At 37.6% G+C, this 10,712-nt stretch overlaps 2 protein-coding genes and 1 long non-coding RNA gene across 3 annotated transcripts; 1 reads left to right on the top strand and 2 right to left on the bottom strand.

Moving 5' to 3' along the window:
* Window positions 1-1,041: 1,041 nt before the first annotated feature.
* Window positions 1,042-4,043, bottom strand: LOC119985182. Its single transcript, XR_005465056.1, has 4 exons — window positions 3,602-4,043; window positions 2,286-3,509; window positions 2,007-2,074; window positions 1,042-1,889 (listed from the first exon to the last, which is right to left on the bottom strand). It is a non-coding gene; the product is annotated as an uncharacterized LOC119985182 (long non-coding RNA).
* A 652-nt stretch (window positions 4,044-4,695) lies between these two features.
* On the top strand, window positions 4,696-7,312 carry LOC119985180 (probable polygalacturonase). The gene is made up of 5 exons (XM_038829385.1): window positions 4,696-4,827; window positions 4,938-5,279; window positions 5,949-6,066; window positions 6,170-6,415; window positions 6,494-7,312. The coding sequence occupies exons 1-5, from the start codon at window positions 4,813-4,815 to the stop codon at window positions 7,180-7,182; spliced, it is 1,410 nt and encodes a 469-aa protein (XP_038685313.1). The 5' UTR covers window positions 4,696-4,812; the 3' UTR covers window positions 7,183-7,312.
* A 68-nt stretch (window positions 7,313-7,380) lies between these two features.
* On the bottom strand, window positions 7,381-9,651 carry LOC119985181 (probable serine/threonine-protein kinase At1g01540). The gene is made up of 6 exons (XM_038829386.1): window positions 9,015-9,651; window positions 8,527-8,628; window positions 8,301-8,423; window positions 8,027-8,197; window positions 7,814-7,937; window positions 7,381-7,735 (listed from the first exon to the last, which is right to left on the bottom strand). The coding sequence occupies exons 1-6, from the start codon at window positions 9,611-9,613 to the stop codon at window positions 7,469-7,471; spliced, it is 1,386 nt and encodes a 461-aa protein (XP_038685314.1). The 5' UTR covers window positions 9,614-9,651; the 3' UTR covers window positions 7,381-7,468.
* Between the last annotated feature and the right edge of the window lie 1,061 nt (window positions 9,652-10,712).

Below are 10,712 nucleotides of genomic sequence, written 5' to 3' on the forward strand. Positions count from 1 at the left end.
GCCTAGTTTAATGAGCATGCACTTGGGCCAAGTTAAATGGGCCTGCACTTGGGCCCAATTTTAATGGGCCTATACTTGGACAAAGTTTAATGGGCCTGTAATTGCAAGTGTAATGGGCCTGCACTTGGGCCAAGTTTAATGGGCCAGCACTTGGGCCTAGTTTAATGGGCATGTTCTTGGGCCAAGTTAAATGGGCCTCCCTTGGGCCAAGTTAAATGGGCCTGCACTTGGGCCTTACATCTAAACATGTTAAATGGGCCCGCAGAGCCAAATTAAATGGGCCTGCAGTTCCAAATGTAAATGGGCCTGTTATGGCAAAATTAAATGGCCCACCATTGGCCCAAATTAAATGTGCTTTAATATGGCTTAATAGGCCAAAGAATGGGCATTGGGCCCAAGTTAATAACTTCGTTAGAGACCAAATAAAGAAATGTCCAAATCATGCTAAAACTTTGGCCCAAATTAAATGGGGTTTCATAGGCCTCGGTCAGGTTTAAAATTGGGATATATATAGCCCTTGGACCATTACAGCTAGATTACTGCATGCCCAAGCCCAGATAGACAATAGGGTCAGGGCCCAAATAAGGTGAAACCAAACTAAACTAAATGAGAACTGAATCTAAAGTATGGACCTTAGCCCAATCATAAATGTATCACGGCCCAAACAAAGACGTCCCCAACTCAAAGGCGCCTAAATCTTTTTTATCCCTCGGCCCAAAACAAGGTTGCTTACTGGAGCACCTGAAGTTGAAATTGAATAACGCACACAGAAAGCGCAAAGCCAAACATAAGTCAAATGAGCCAGAAATCCTTTTATATGAGTCTTAGTTCCGTATGGGTCTAAGAGGAATATAACGACGCCTAAGGCCCAACTTTAGTCAAATGAGCCAGAAATCCTTTTATATGAGTCTTAGTTCCGTATATAAGGACGCCTAAGGCCCAACTTTAATATTCCGAATCAAATGTTTAAAGTTTCAATTACGACTCAAGGGGTTAACAACAATGGCTTAAATAGCCTAATATGAGGCCATTTTCACCAAATTTCATCATTTACCTTACCGGCCTAGCCCCAATGATTGTTATATCATCACAAAGTTTATGGAACATCTTCTAAATATCAGATTTTAACTTCATCTTCGTTGCTTAAAAAAAAAAACGTTTCCAACCGTGCAGAATAGGATTTTTTGAGTTTCTTCAGTTCATTTTTCCCGTACAGAAGTAACAGAATCAACCATAAATATTTAAGGTAGTTCATCTTGGCACATTCACATAGAAATTACATTACAGAGAAGGACAAGCCAGCATTTTTTTATAACAGGCAGATCGCATCATAGTACCGCATAATTAAAAACTGCATAAGAATAATACTCCCATAACCCACACCTTACCAGATCCCCAAACAAATAATCACCACCACATGATTGCATGAAAATAGTCACATGCAGCCTTTCGGTTATTGAAAAAAATAAGGCATGCTTACACAATAATATGCAAGGTCACTACAAGGTTTTCTCAAATGCTCTACTTTAAAGAGTTGGCCTTTCAATTTAGCCAAGTGAATATAATTGACTTTCTAAGGGATAAAAGAGCCTGCCTCACGAGTTTGGTTGCGTTCTTTGTTAATAAAATTTTGATATCCATTTCTAACAGGCTTATAGTCTATATTTTCGGTTTCGTGAGTTCAAAATCCTAAAAATCATGTTCTATCCATGCCGTAAAACCAGTTCGAAGATACAAACTTTCTACTTTCCTGATTTTACCAACGATGAGTTCAGCATGTTAAGCAAAAGCTAAAAAGAAGCCCTCTAACTGTATAATATCTTGAGAAATTTGGAAAGATTTACCTCAGACATCTGCAAAAGGCCCATCATCTGGAAAACTTCAGGTGCCTTGCAAAAATACAAATACAACATCCAAGCACAAATATTAGAAAATTCTTGAGGCAGCACAAAATGATTAATAAAAATTCAGTTCGCCGAGCACTAGATGTCCCCAGATGACCTCACCTCCAAGTGTTCTATATAAGCTTGACCCATTCGATAAAGAACCATGACAAAGTATATTACCCCAAGACCTGAGAAGTACAAATATGTCGCTTCAATTATAAAATCATGTGCATAAGCAAAAAAATTATCTTCTGAAATTTCAGGATTTTGAGCACCTTTGCAAAGTATCTCTCAGGACCCTTAGATTAGATAGATATTAGGAAGGGTATTATGCACTAGCAAAAATTTATACAAGCAAATGACAAGGGATAAAAAAAAAAATCATAAAAGTGTCCATACCTCAGAGCCTTCTTTTATGCACTCATCATATAGCTTTGTTTTCAGGAAGCATGACATCAAGTTAAGGGGTTATGCTAATAGCAGTGCTCCACTTTTCAGTGGTCCTGTGATTTGAATCATAACAAACACAACACATATCACACAAATAAATGAAAATCTCAAAGTAAACAAGGAGAGAGGTGTGAACTATTGTTGTATCCTATCTAATTCATCATGGGACTTTCAATTCTTGCTCCTGCACAAGTCTGATCAACTCAGGATCCATCATTCCGTAAAACATTCTCTCACCTAATTATCTCTCACTAACAAAAATTTGCTGTTTTTGAGGATCTAATCGATGGACCTAATTCAACTGAAAATACAAAGCAGAGTGCAAAGGCCATGACCGAATCTTTTCTTTTCTTTTCCTATCATTGTGAGAGAAAAATTTAGGCAATCAAATTAGGATAAGTACAAAGAACTAGTTCTATTATTTCATCAAAATAGCTCATGGCCTCATGCAACTTATCAGGAAATTCAGTCAATATGAATTTCAAATCAAAATAAGAAATCACAGCAGAATCACCAGATATAACTCTTTTTGCACCATATCATGCCATTACAAAGTTTTGGCTCCCATGTGCAATCTTGTTGCATTTACAAATGCTTGAAAATTAGCCTGCCAAGCAGTTGCTTGTAAATTTGGCAAAGCACGATAATCTATTGTTGCAAAATTATCATAGGCTAAGCATAACAAGACATTACTGTGTCTCAACTCAATTTGGTTTTCCACGTGCCTGTATCAGCTCAGATTTTGAGAATACTGCATTGTTTTCAAAATGATCATTTCCATTACCAGGCATTTTCATTTCAATGACTCATTCGATTTTACATTAATATAGTTAAAACATTTCAAAAACACTTGAACGATAAAAGAAACCTAATAACCCTAAGAGATGAGGAAAAAAGAGGAATGTAGAAGACAAATCAAAAGAAGCATATCTAAATCTCGGAGGCGGCTGCAAGGCCATGATGACTGTGGACTCGGAGATCCTGTTTGAACCACAACAATTGAACGACAGACAAAGAAACACCTAAAACGAGTTTAGAGAAGACGAGGAATCTATGACAAAGCTGAAGAAACATACGCACGAAAAAGAGTCCGCTGATCAAAGACGTAGGGGGAACCGCGGCCGGATATTCGGAGGCGGCTACAAGGCCTGGATGATCGTACATTTAGAGATCCTGCCCGAATCAAAACAATTTAACGACGAAGGAAAACCTAAAAACACAATAAAACAAGGAGAATATGGAAAGAGAAAAGGACGCTTACGCACAAGAAAGAATCCGGAGACCGACGACGACCTAGGTGTCGGCTACGAAGTCCGGATGATCGTCTCTAGGAGATCCTGCTTGAACCAGAGAATTACCGTGCCAGCGCATAGAGAAATAACTGCTTCCTTCTCCGAGTAGAGAGATGGAAATTAGAAAATTAGAAGAAGAAGGAGCGCGTTATAAGGATCGTTGCAATAAAGCATTCACGGAGTTCAATTTCCGTGTTTTCTAGGTTTCAACAAGAGATTAGGGTTGGTCACAGAGCGTTTGCGTAAATGATAGAATAAGAAGATTGTGGAAGGAAAAAAATGGGGGGAAAGCGCAGGGGAGCGAAACGAACCACCACAGGTTGGTGAATGTCTGAAAGATTTGAGTCGGTGACTGCTTAAGGTTTACACAAAAGCGCGGTGCACGCCCCAATTACTTGGGCCGCGGTTCGTCGTCCCTCGGGCTCCATTCTCAGTCAGTTGACAGTTCTTGCTAGATTTGTTCTTATCGGCCGCAGTGCACACACCAACTGTACTGGGCCTGTAGTTGAGCCCAAATTTTGCCCATTCGATCTAAAAAAAAGGTGTCCTTTTTTTTAAAAAATAACCTTTATTTCATCATTTTGACGTCATTAATTATTTCCTAAATTAGCCAAATTTGTTAATTTAGTGTCCAAATATAAAGTTATTACATTCTTTTTGCGTATGTGTATAGAAGGATACAACCTTCCTAAATTAGCCAAATTTATTACTTTATTCTATGTTTTTCCATTTAAAAGTATTTTCTAATTTCAGAAGGTAATTTATATGCAGTAAAGAGGGATAAAATTGGATTTCCAATTCATATCATGCCATAACCGTAAATGAAGGAATATATTTAGAATTTTATTTATGGTTATAATTCAATCAGCTTTGAATACATAATATAAAAATATTCACCTAAGGGTTACATTTGAAGAATGTTTCAAACTGTACGATAAGTCACGTACAGATGGGACCTACAACCCATATAAAGCTGAGATTAGACGGTCCATTTCTTGCACGTAAGAAATTTCTTCGGCATAGAACGTTAGATTTTTGGACTTTTAAACAAAAAAAGCTCCACGTTCCTCGATTTGCTCGGGAATTTTGCATTCCAAAAATGGATTCAAGGATCCCCTTACCCCTTATATAGACCTCTGTATTCATCATAATCTCCAAACACTCATTTCAATAGTTTCTAGATAATGGAGTTTCATCATGTAATCTCTCTCTCTCTCTCTCTCTCTAATAGAATTTCTATTTTCTAGTATTCATGGATTCCTTTTGTTGTTTTTTTCTCATGAAAGTGATGGAAAACATGGCTCTACAGGTTATGGGGATGGTGTCGATTATTTTCATGCTGGGATGGCTTGGTTTTGGAGAAGCGGAAGGTCAGAGATTATCAGTTTCCAAGGTCTTAGGGAGCGTAGGTTATTCAGCAATAAATTGTCGGAAACACAGTGCAGTTTTGACGGATTTTGGAGGAGTTGGTGATGGGAAAACATCGAACACAAAGGCATTCCGATCCGCGATTGCCAGTCTCGGCAAGTACGCATCGGATGGTGGTGCACAGCTTATTGTTCCTCCTGGAAAATGGTTAACTGGGAGTTTTAATCTCACAAGCCATTTCACTCTTTTTCTACATAAAGATGCTGTTCTTCTTGGTTCCCAGGTATAATCAATCTGTGATTTGTTGATATATAACATGTTGTAGAAATGTTTTTACACCTTTTGGATCATCTGAAATCCAAAATTGTCTAGTAGAATCAAAAGCTTAAATCTTGGAACTGCGTGAAACTTGATAACTGACTCAAAACGTCAATTCGCACCGGACCAATGTTTTATTACTGGTCCCATCACTTTTTGGCCAAATTCCGTCGTTTAGATCACATTCAATTTAATAGCGTTTTTGCCATTTTAAGAATATTTCATTTTTTGTTATATCTTTTTAATTAGAATCCATTTCGTTTCTCGAATATCTTTTTAATTAGAATTTCGACTCTTGTTTCATAGATTCTGACTTGTTTTGGATTATTAGTAGTAGTGATTTGTGTCTCTAACCCAATTTTGTCATTTTTTTGCATATTTGCCAATTTTTAGGGTTTTCTTATTTTTGTTTAAATAGGATTTGTGAGCCATCCGGCTAAACATCTTTGAAATAAAACAACTCTTCGATTTCAGATTTCTTTTTCCTTTAAGGTATTGACGAAGTTCGTGCCTTTAATCTGTTTCCGTTCTACATTATTTGTTTAATTTTTCTCTTCTCGCATCTGATTTAATTATTAAATTACAGTCATACACAATCTTCATGAACTCACACTTTGCATGATCTAATGTACAGGATGAGGCAGAATATCCTCATGTTGCAGTGTTGCCTTCTTATGGAAAAGGAAGGGATGGTGGAGGAAGGTTTAGTAGTCTTATTTTTGGCACAAACCTCACCGATGTCGTAATTACCGGTAATTAATCACAGTTTAATCTTGACATCTATCCGTCTGATCATAAGATGTTTTGCTTCATTTTGGCCTAAAATGGGTTTGACTTGAATGTCTATATGATCAGGTAACAATGGAACAATTGATGGCCAAGGAGCTATTTGGTGGGAGAAATTCAAGCAAAAGAAACTGAAGGATACTAGACCTTACCTTATTGAGATAATGTTCTCTGATCAAGTTCAGATTTCAAATCTCACTTTGATCAATTCTCCATCATGGAATGTACATCCTATCTACTGCAGTAATGTCTTGATCCAAGGACTGACAATCCTTGCACCAGTTGATTCTCCTAATACCGACGGAATCGACCCAGGTTTCATCTCTTAATACAGAGAGATTTAAGACATTCTTTGATTGATTTAAGATTGATTTTGTGATTTTATTGTTGCAGATTCGTGCACAAATACTAGGATCGAAGACTGTTACATTGTCTCTGGAGATGACTGCGTTGCAGTTAAAAGTGGGTGGGATGAGTATGGGATTAAGGTCGGAATCCCTACACAACATCTGGTTATCAGAAGGTTAACCTGCATTTCCCCTGACAGTGCAACCATTGCTCTTGGTAGCGAGATGTCTGGGGGAATCAATGATGTTAGAGCAGAAGACATCACAGCAATCAACACTCAATCTGGGGTGAGGATTAAGACTGGCATTGGAAGAGGAGGTTATGTGAAGAACATTTATGCAAGAAGGTTTACAATGAATACAATGAAGTATGTGTTCTGGATGACAGGAGATTATGGTTCACACCCCGACCCGGGCTGGGATCCAAAAGCTATTCCTATCATTCAAGGAATCAATTACAGAGATATGGTGGCTTCCAACGTGACCTATTCGGCTAGACTTGAAGGAATTCCTAATGATCCTTTCACTGGAATCTGCATTTCTAATGTCACTATTGGCTTGTCCAAGAAGCCTAAGGAATTGCAATGGAATTGCACAGATGTTGCAGGACTTACAAATGGTGTGACTCCTAAAGCTTGCAATTTGCTGCCTCTGAAGAAAGATTTAAGCTGCAATTTCCCAGCTGATAAGTTGGCTATTGAGAATGTTCAGTTGAAAACCTGCTATACTCGATAATCATTGACGCCAAATATACATTATTACAGAGGAATAAAGCAGAGGAAATATAAATGCTTCATATACATTATTGCTTGTTCATTCAAATGAGATATATACACAAGTTTTCTACCATGAAAACTTGAAGATCGGTGAATTCTGTACAAACTCAATCTGAGTAAAACCGTAGAAAAATTTGATCACCTGAATCCAATCCCTTGAATCTAATGAGGCTGAGAACTGTTTCTCCAAAACCGACACTCCTGAATTATATCAACAAAGAAGATAGCATTCGTCGCAATTAGAACTACATGACTGACATTATGGAAGTGAAAAAGGGGAAGAAAAAAAATACTGTTCTTACATCACTGAGCAGCAAATCGCGGGGCTCGAGCATGTGAATTAAATCTCCCATTTTAGGCCTATGTTCCACATCAGGATCAACACATCGAAGAGCGATCAGAATGATCCGTTTTAGTTCCTTCAAAGAAGGCATTTCCGGCAACTTAGGATCGGTGACATACATTATCTTTTGATTAGCAACCATAGACCTTAGCCAGTCAATCAGATATACCTGAAATTGATTCTCAAATTTTTAACGGAGAAGGAAATCTGATCAAATGTTGCAGAATGAGAGAATAGGAATATGTACTTGGGGCTGACTGTGATCGGCAGGAAACCTTCCGGATATGATCTCCATGATTAGTACTCCAAAGCTATAAACATCAGTCTTCTCATTCCAGCATTTACTAGTTGCATACTCTTGAGCTAAATAACTGGCAATGCAAAATAGTCAAAAAAAAAAAAAAATTTCCAAAGGAAACAAGCAGAGGAAAATTCAATGTAAATGAATGAAGATACTAACCCTAATGATCCCATTACATGAGCTGTTATGCGACTCCAATCATGACCGAAGAGCTTAGCAAGCCCGAAATCAGATATCTTGGGATTCCATTGGTGATCGAGCAATACGTTACTCGATTTTAGGTGTTGATGTACAATCTTTGGCTCAATATCCTCATGAAGGTAGGTCAATCTGTGAATAAGTCAATTGTAAGTGTAAATTCTGTCTGCATGTATGTATATGTGTGTATATGCATTATATGTATATATCTGTTGGGATCATTGTAATTACCCACCCCTTAGCTATTCCTTGAATGATGTTCATCCTTATATTCCATGTCAGAGGACTGACCTGTCCTTGAAATCCATGAAGCCACTGGTGCAGATTACCATTATCAACATACTCATGTATCAGCATCCTTGAAGAAAGAAACAACTAAGTTACTACTCCTCCTTTAAAAAAAAAACTCAAATGAGAGAATTGAACACAAATGATATATATATATATATATAGACTGGTACCTGTTGGCTCCTTCCATGCAATATCCAAGCAACTTGACCAGATTTTTGTGTCTGACATACCCAATTGCCTCTACTTCTGCTACAAAGTCTTGGCCTTGGCAACTGATGATTTATTAGCTTCATGGTTATACAAAATAAATAATAAATAAAAAACCCTAAGCTTCATGAAATGGTTAAATAAAAATTATGAAAATCCAATAGGATTGCAATGCAATTTTCATGTACTCATAATGTATTTCCTGTTAGAAATTCAAGCCCAAACACATCAACAAATATTGTCTGCTCTAAGAGTCCGCACAGATTTGTTATCTTGGATTGTCTCCGTAGTTATTAGACTCAGAAAACGCGTTTGTTGTGTAAGAGATGCTTCACCTTTGCTTATATACCCTTCCGATTGAGTTAATGCGAATCCAATGTGGGATAGGAAATCTTGACATAATCCAAAATCTAACACAGAACTTTTAAATTAACAAGAACCAAATAAATACCTGCTACCAAGGAGTCTGTTCACGGTCACTCTCGTAGTATCCAACAACACTCCACGGTAAACGATGCCGTAATACCCTTCTCCAACCAAATTCTCCTCAGCAAACGCGTTCGTAACAACCTCAATCTCCTTCAAACAGAACCGATTCCCTCTCCACGCATCAGAAACAACTGGGGAGTGCCTCGCAACGGACTCCACATCAGTGGCTGCAGTGCTCTCTAGACTCGTATTCCCACTCGCCCTCCCAGACCACCGATCCGACAACATCACCTGAAGGTCTGGTTGCGCAATGTCCATTATCTCAATCTCTACAGTACTATTGTTGTTGTTATTACACTGCAGTAGCCTCCTGTCAAGGGAGGAACTACAGTATTTGGGGTTATTGCTTTTGGGGGCGGTGCAAGCGATGGGGTTGGGCAAGTGGAAGCGGGGTTTGTAAGGTTTTCGATGACACAGGTAGAGGAAGCAGAGAGAGATGAAGAGGAGAATGAGTAGGAGGAGTAAGCCAATCATGATAAGAATCAGGAGCCATAGCTTGATGCCAAAGAATGGTGTGGGCTTGGAGAGGGTTGCAATGGGAGATGGTGCGTCGTAGGACATGTTGAGAGACGTACAGAGGAGTGGGATTAGGAGGTGGAGGGAGAGGGTGATGGAGGAGAAGGTGTTAAGTGATAAGAGTTGTGAGTAGAATATCATGGCATTGAATTTCAAATCTTTGACGGTAACAAACTACCTGGAGTAGCGGGAATTATTTTTGTTTGGGGAAGTTTATTATCAAGGTTTTAAAAAATAAAAAATCATTATAAAGCACTTGTGTTATTACTATACTAGGCTCATGTCCAGTCCAAAAATTATATTTCCATGGCATACACGAGCTCTGTATTAGGGGTGTCCAAGATCGGTTTTTGTCATTTTTGACATAAATTTAACCGATCAATCGGTCGATTTTATCATTTTTTTACATGATTAGTCTATTATTGTCAGTTGATCGATTGTTTTGATTTTTCGATCGATCCTCGCTAATATATATTTGACAATAATCGATCTGTTCGATTTGCCTTTTAGCGCAATTTTTCTGGACAACCCTACTCTTTACTCCCTGCAATTACCGAGGTTTCCAATTGGAGAAGCAAAATAATTAAAATGTTAATTGCCACATTAGCGTCTTGAAACAATTTTATGTGGTCAATTTGTACACTACCCGAGATGAGTCAAAAACTGACAAATAAATAATTATATAAGATCAATAATCAAAACATAAACTTTGAACAATGAGGGACTAAGTTGTATCATGGGCCATATTATAGTGACTAAAAGTAACTTTTATCCCATTTTAAACTATAAAATGAGTTTAAAAATTATAGAAATAAATAAATAAATGATAAGAATGCATGATTTTAACAGTGGTATCATATTTTGAAGTATTGGAAATGAATCAATGATACACACTCTGCAAACCTCCAGATTTGTTATTTCTACTTTTATTCAAAAAAAATTCAAAAGAAAAAAAAAAAGATATCGCTAGATTCATAATCTTACATATTTGTTAATTGTTATATTGTGGAATTTCCAAAAAAAATATTTTTTTGGCCAAAATTAACTAATTGGACAGCCTCCAATTAGTTAGTAATTGGAGGTGATTCCAATCCCTAGAAACTGACCTCTATGTGCTCTCCAGTTCAAGAATACAAGGCCCAGA

This window comes from Tripterygium wilfordii, chromosome 19 (genome assembly GCF_013401445.1).
Source record: "Tripterygium wilfordii isolate XIE 37 chromosome 19, ASM1340144v1, whole genome shotgun sequence".
Classification (NCBI taxonomy): Eukaryota; Viridiplantae; Streptophyta; class Magnoliopsida; order Celastrales; family Celastraceae; genus Tripterygium; species Tripterygium wilfordii.

Coding starts and splice junctions, on each gene's coding strand:
- LOC119985181 (XM_038829386.1), bottom strand. CDS start 9,613: ATGTCCTACGACGCACCATCTCCCATTGCAACCCTCTCCAAGCCCACA. Junction 8,629..9,014: donor AACAGACTCCTTGGTAGCAG/GTATTTATTTGG, acceptor ATAAATCATCAG/TTGCCAAGGCCAAGACTTTG. Junction 8,198..8,300: donor ATTCAAGGAATAGCTAAGGG/GTGGGTAATTAC, acceptor ACTTATTCACAG/ATTGACCTACCTTCATGAGG.
- LOC119985180 (XM_038829385.1), top strand. Junction 5,280..5,948: donor CTGTTCTTCTTGGTTCCCAG/GTATAATCAATC, acceptor TCTAATGTACAG/GATGAGGCAGAATATCCTCA. Junction 6,416..6,493: donor TACCGACGGAATCGACCCAG/GTTTCATCTCTT, acceptor TTATTGTTGCAG/ATTCGTGCACAAATACTAGG.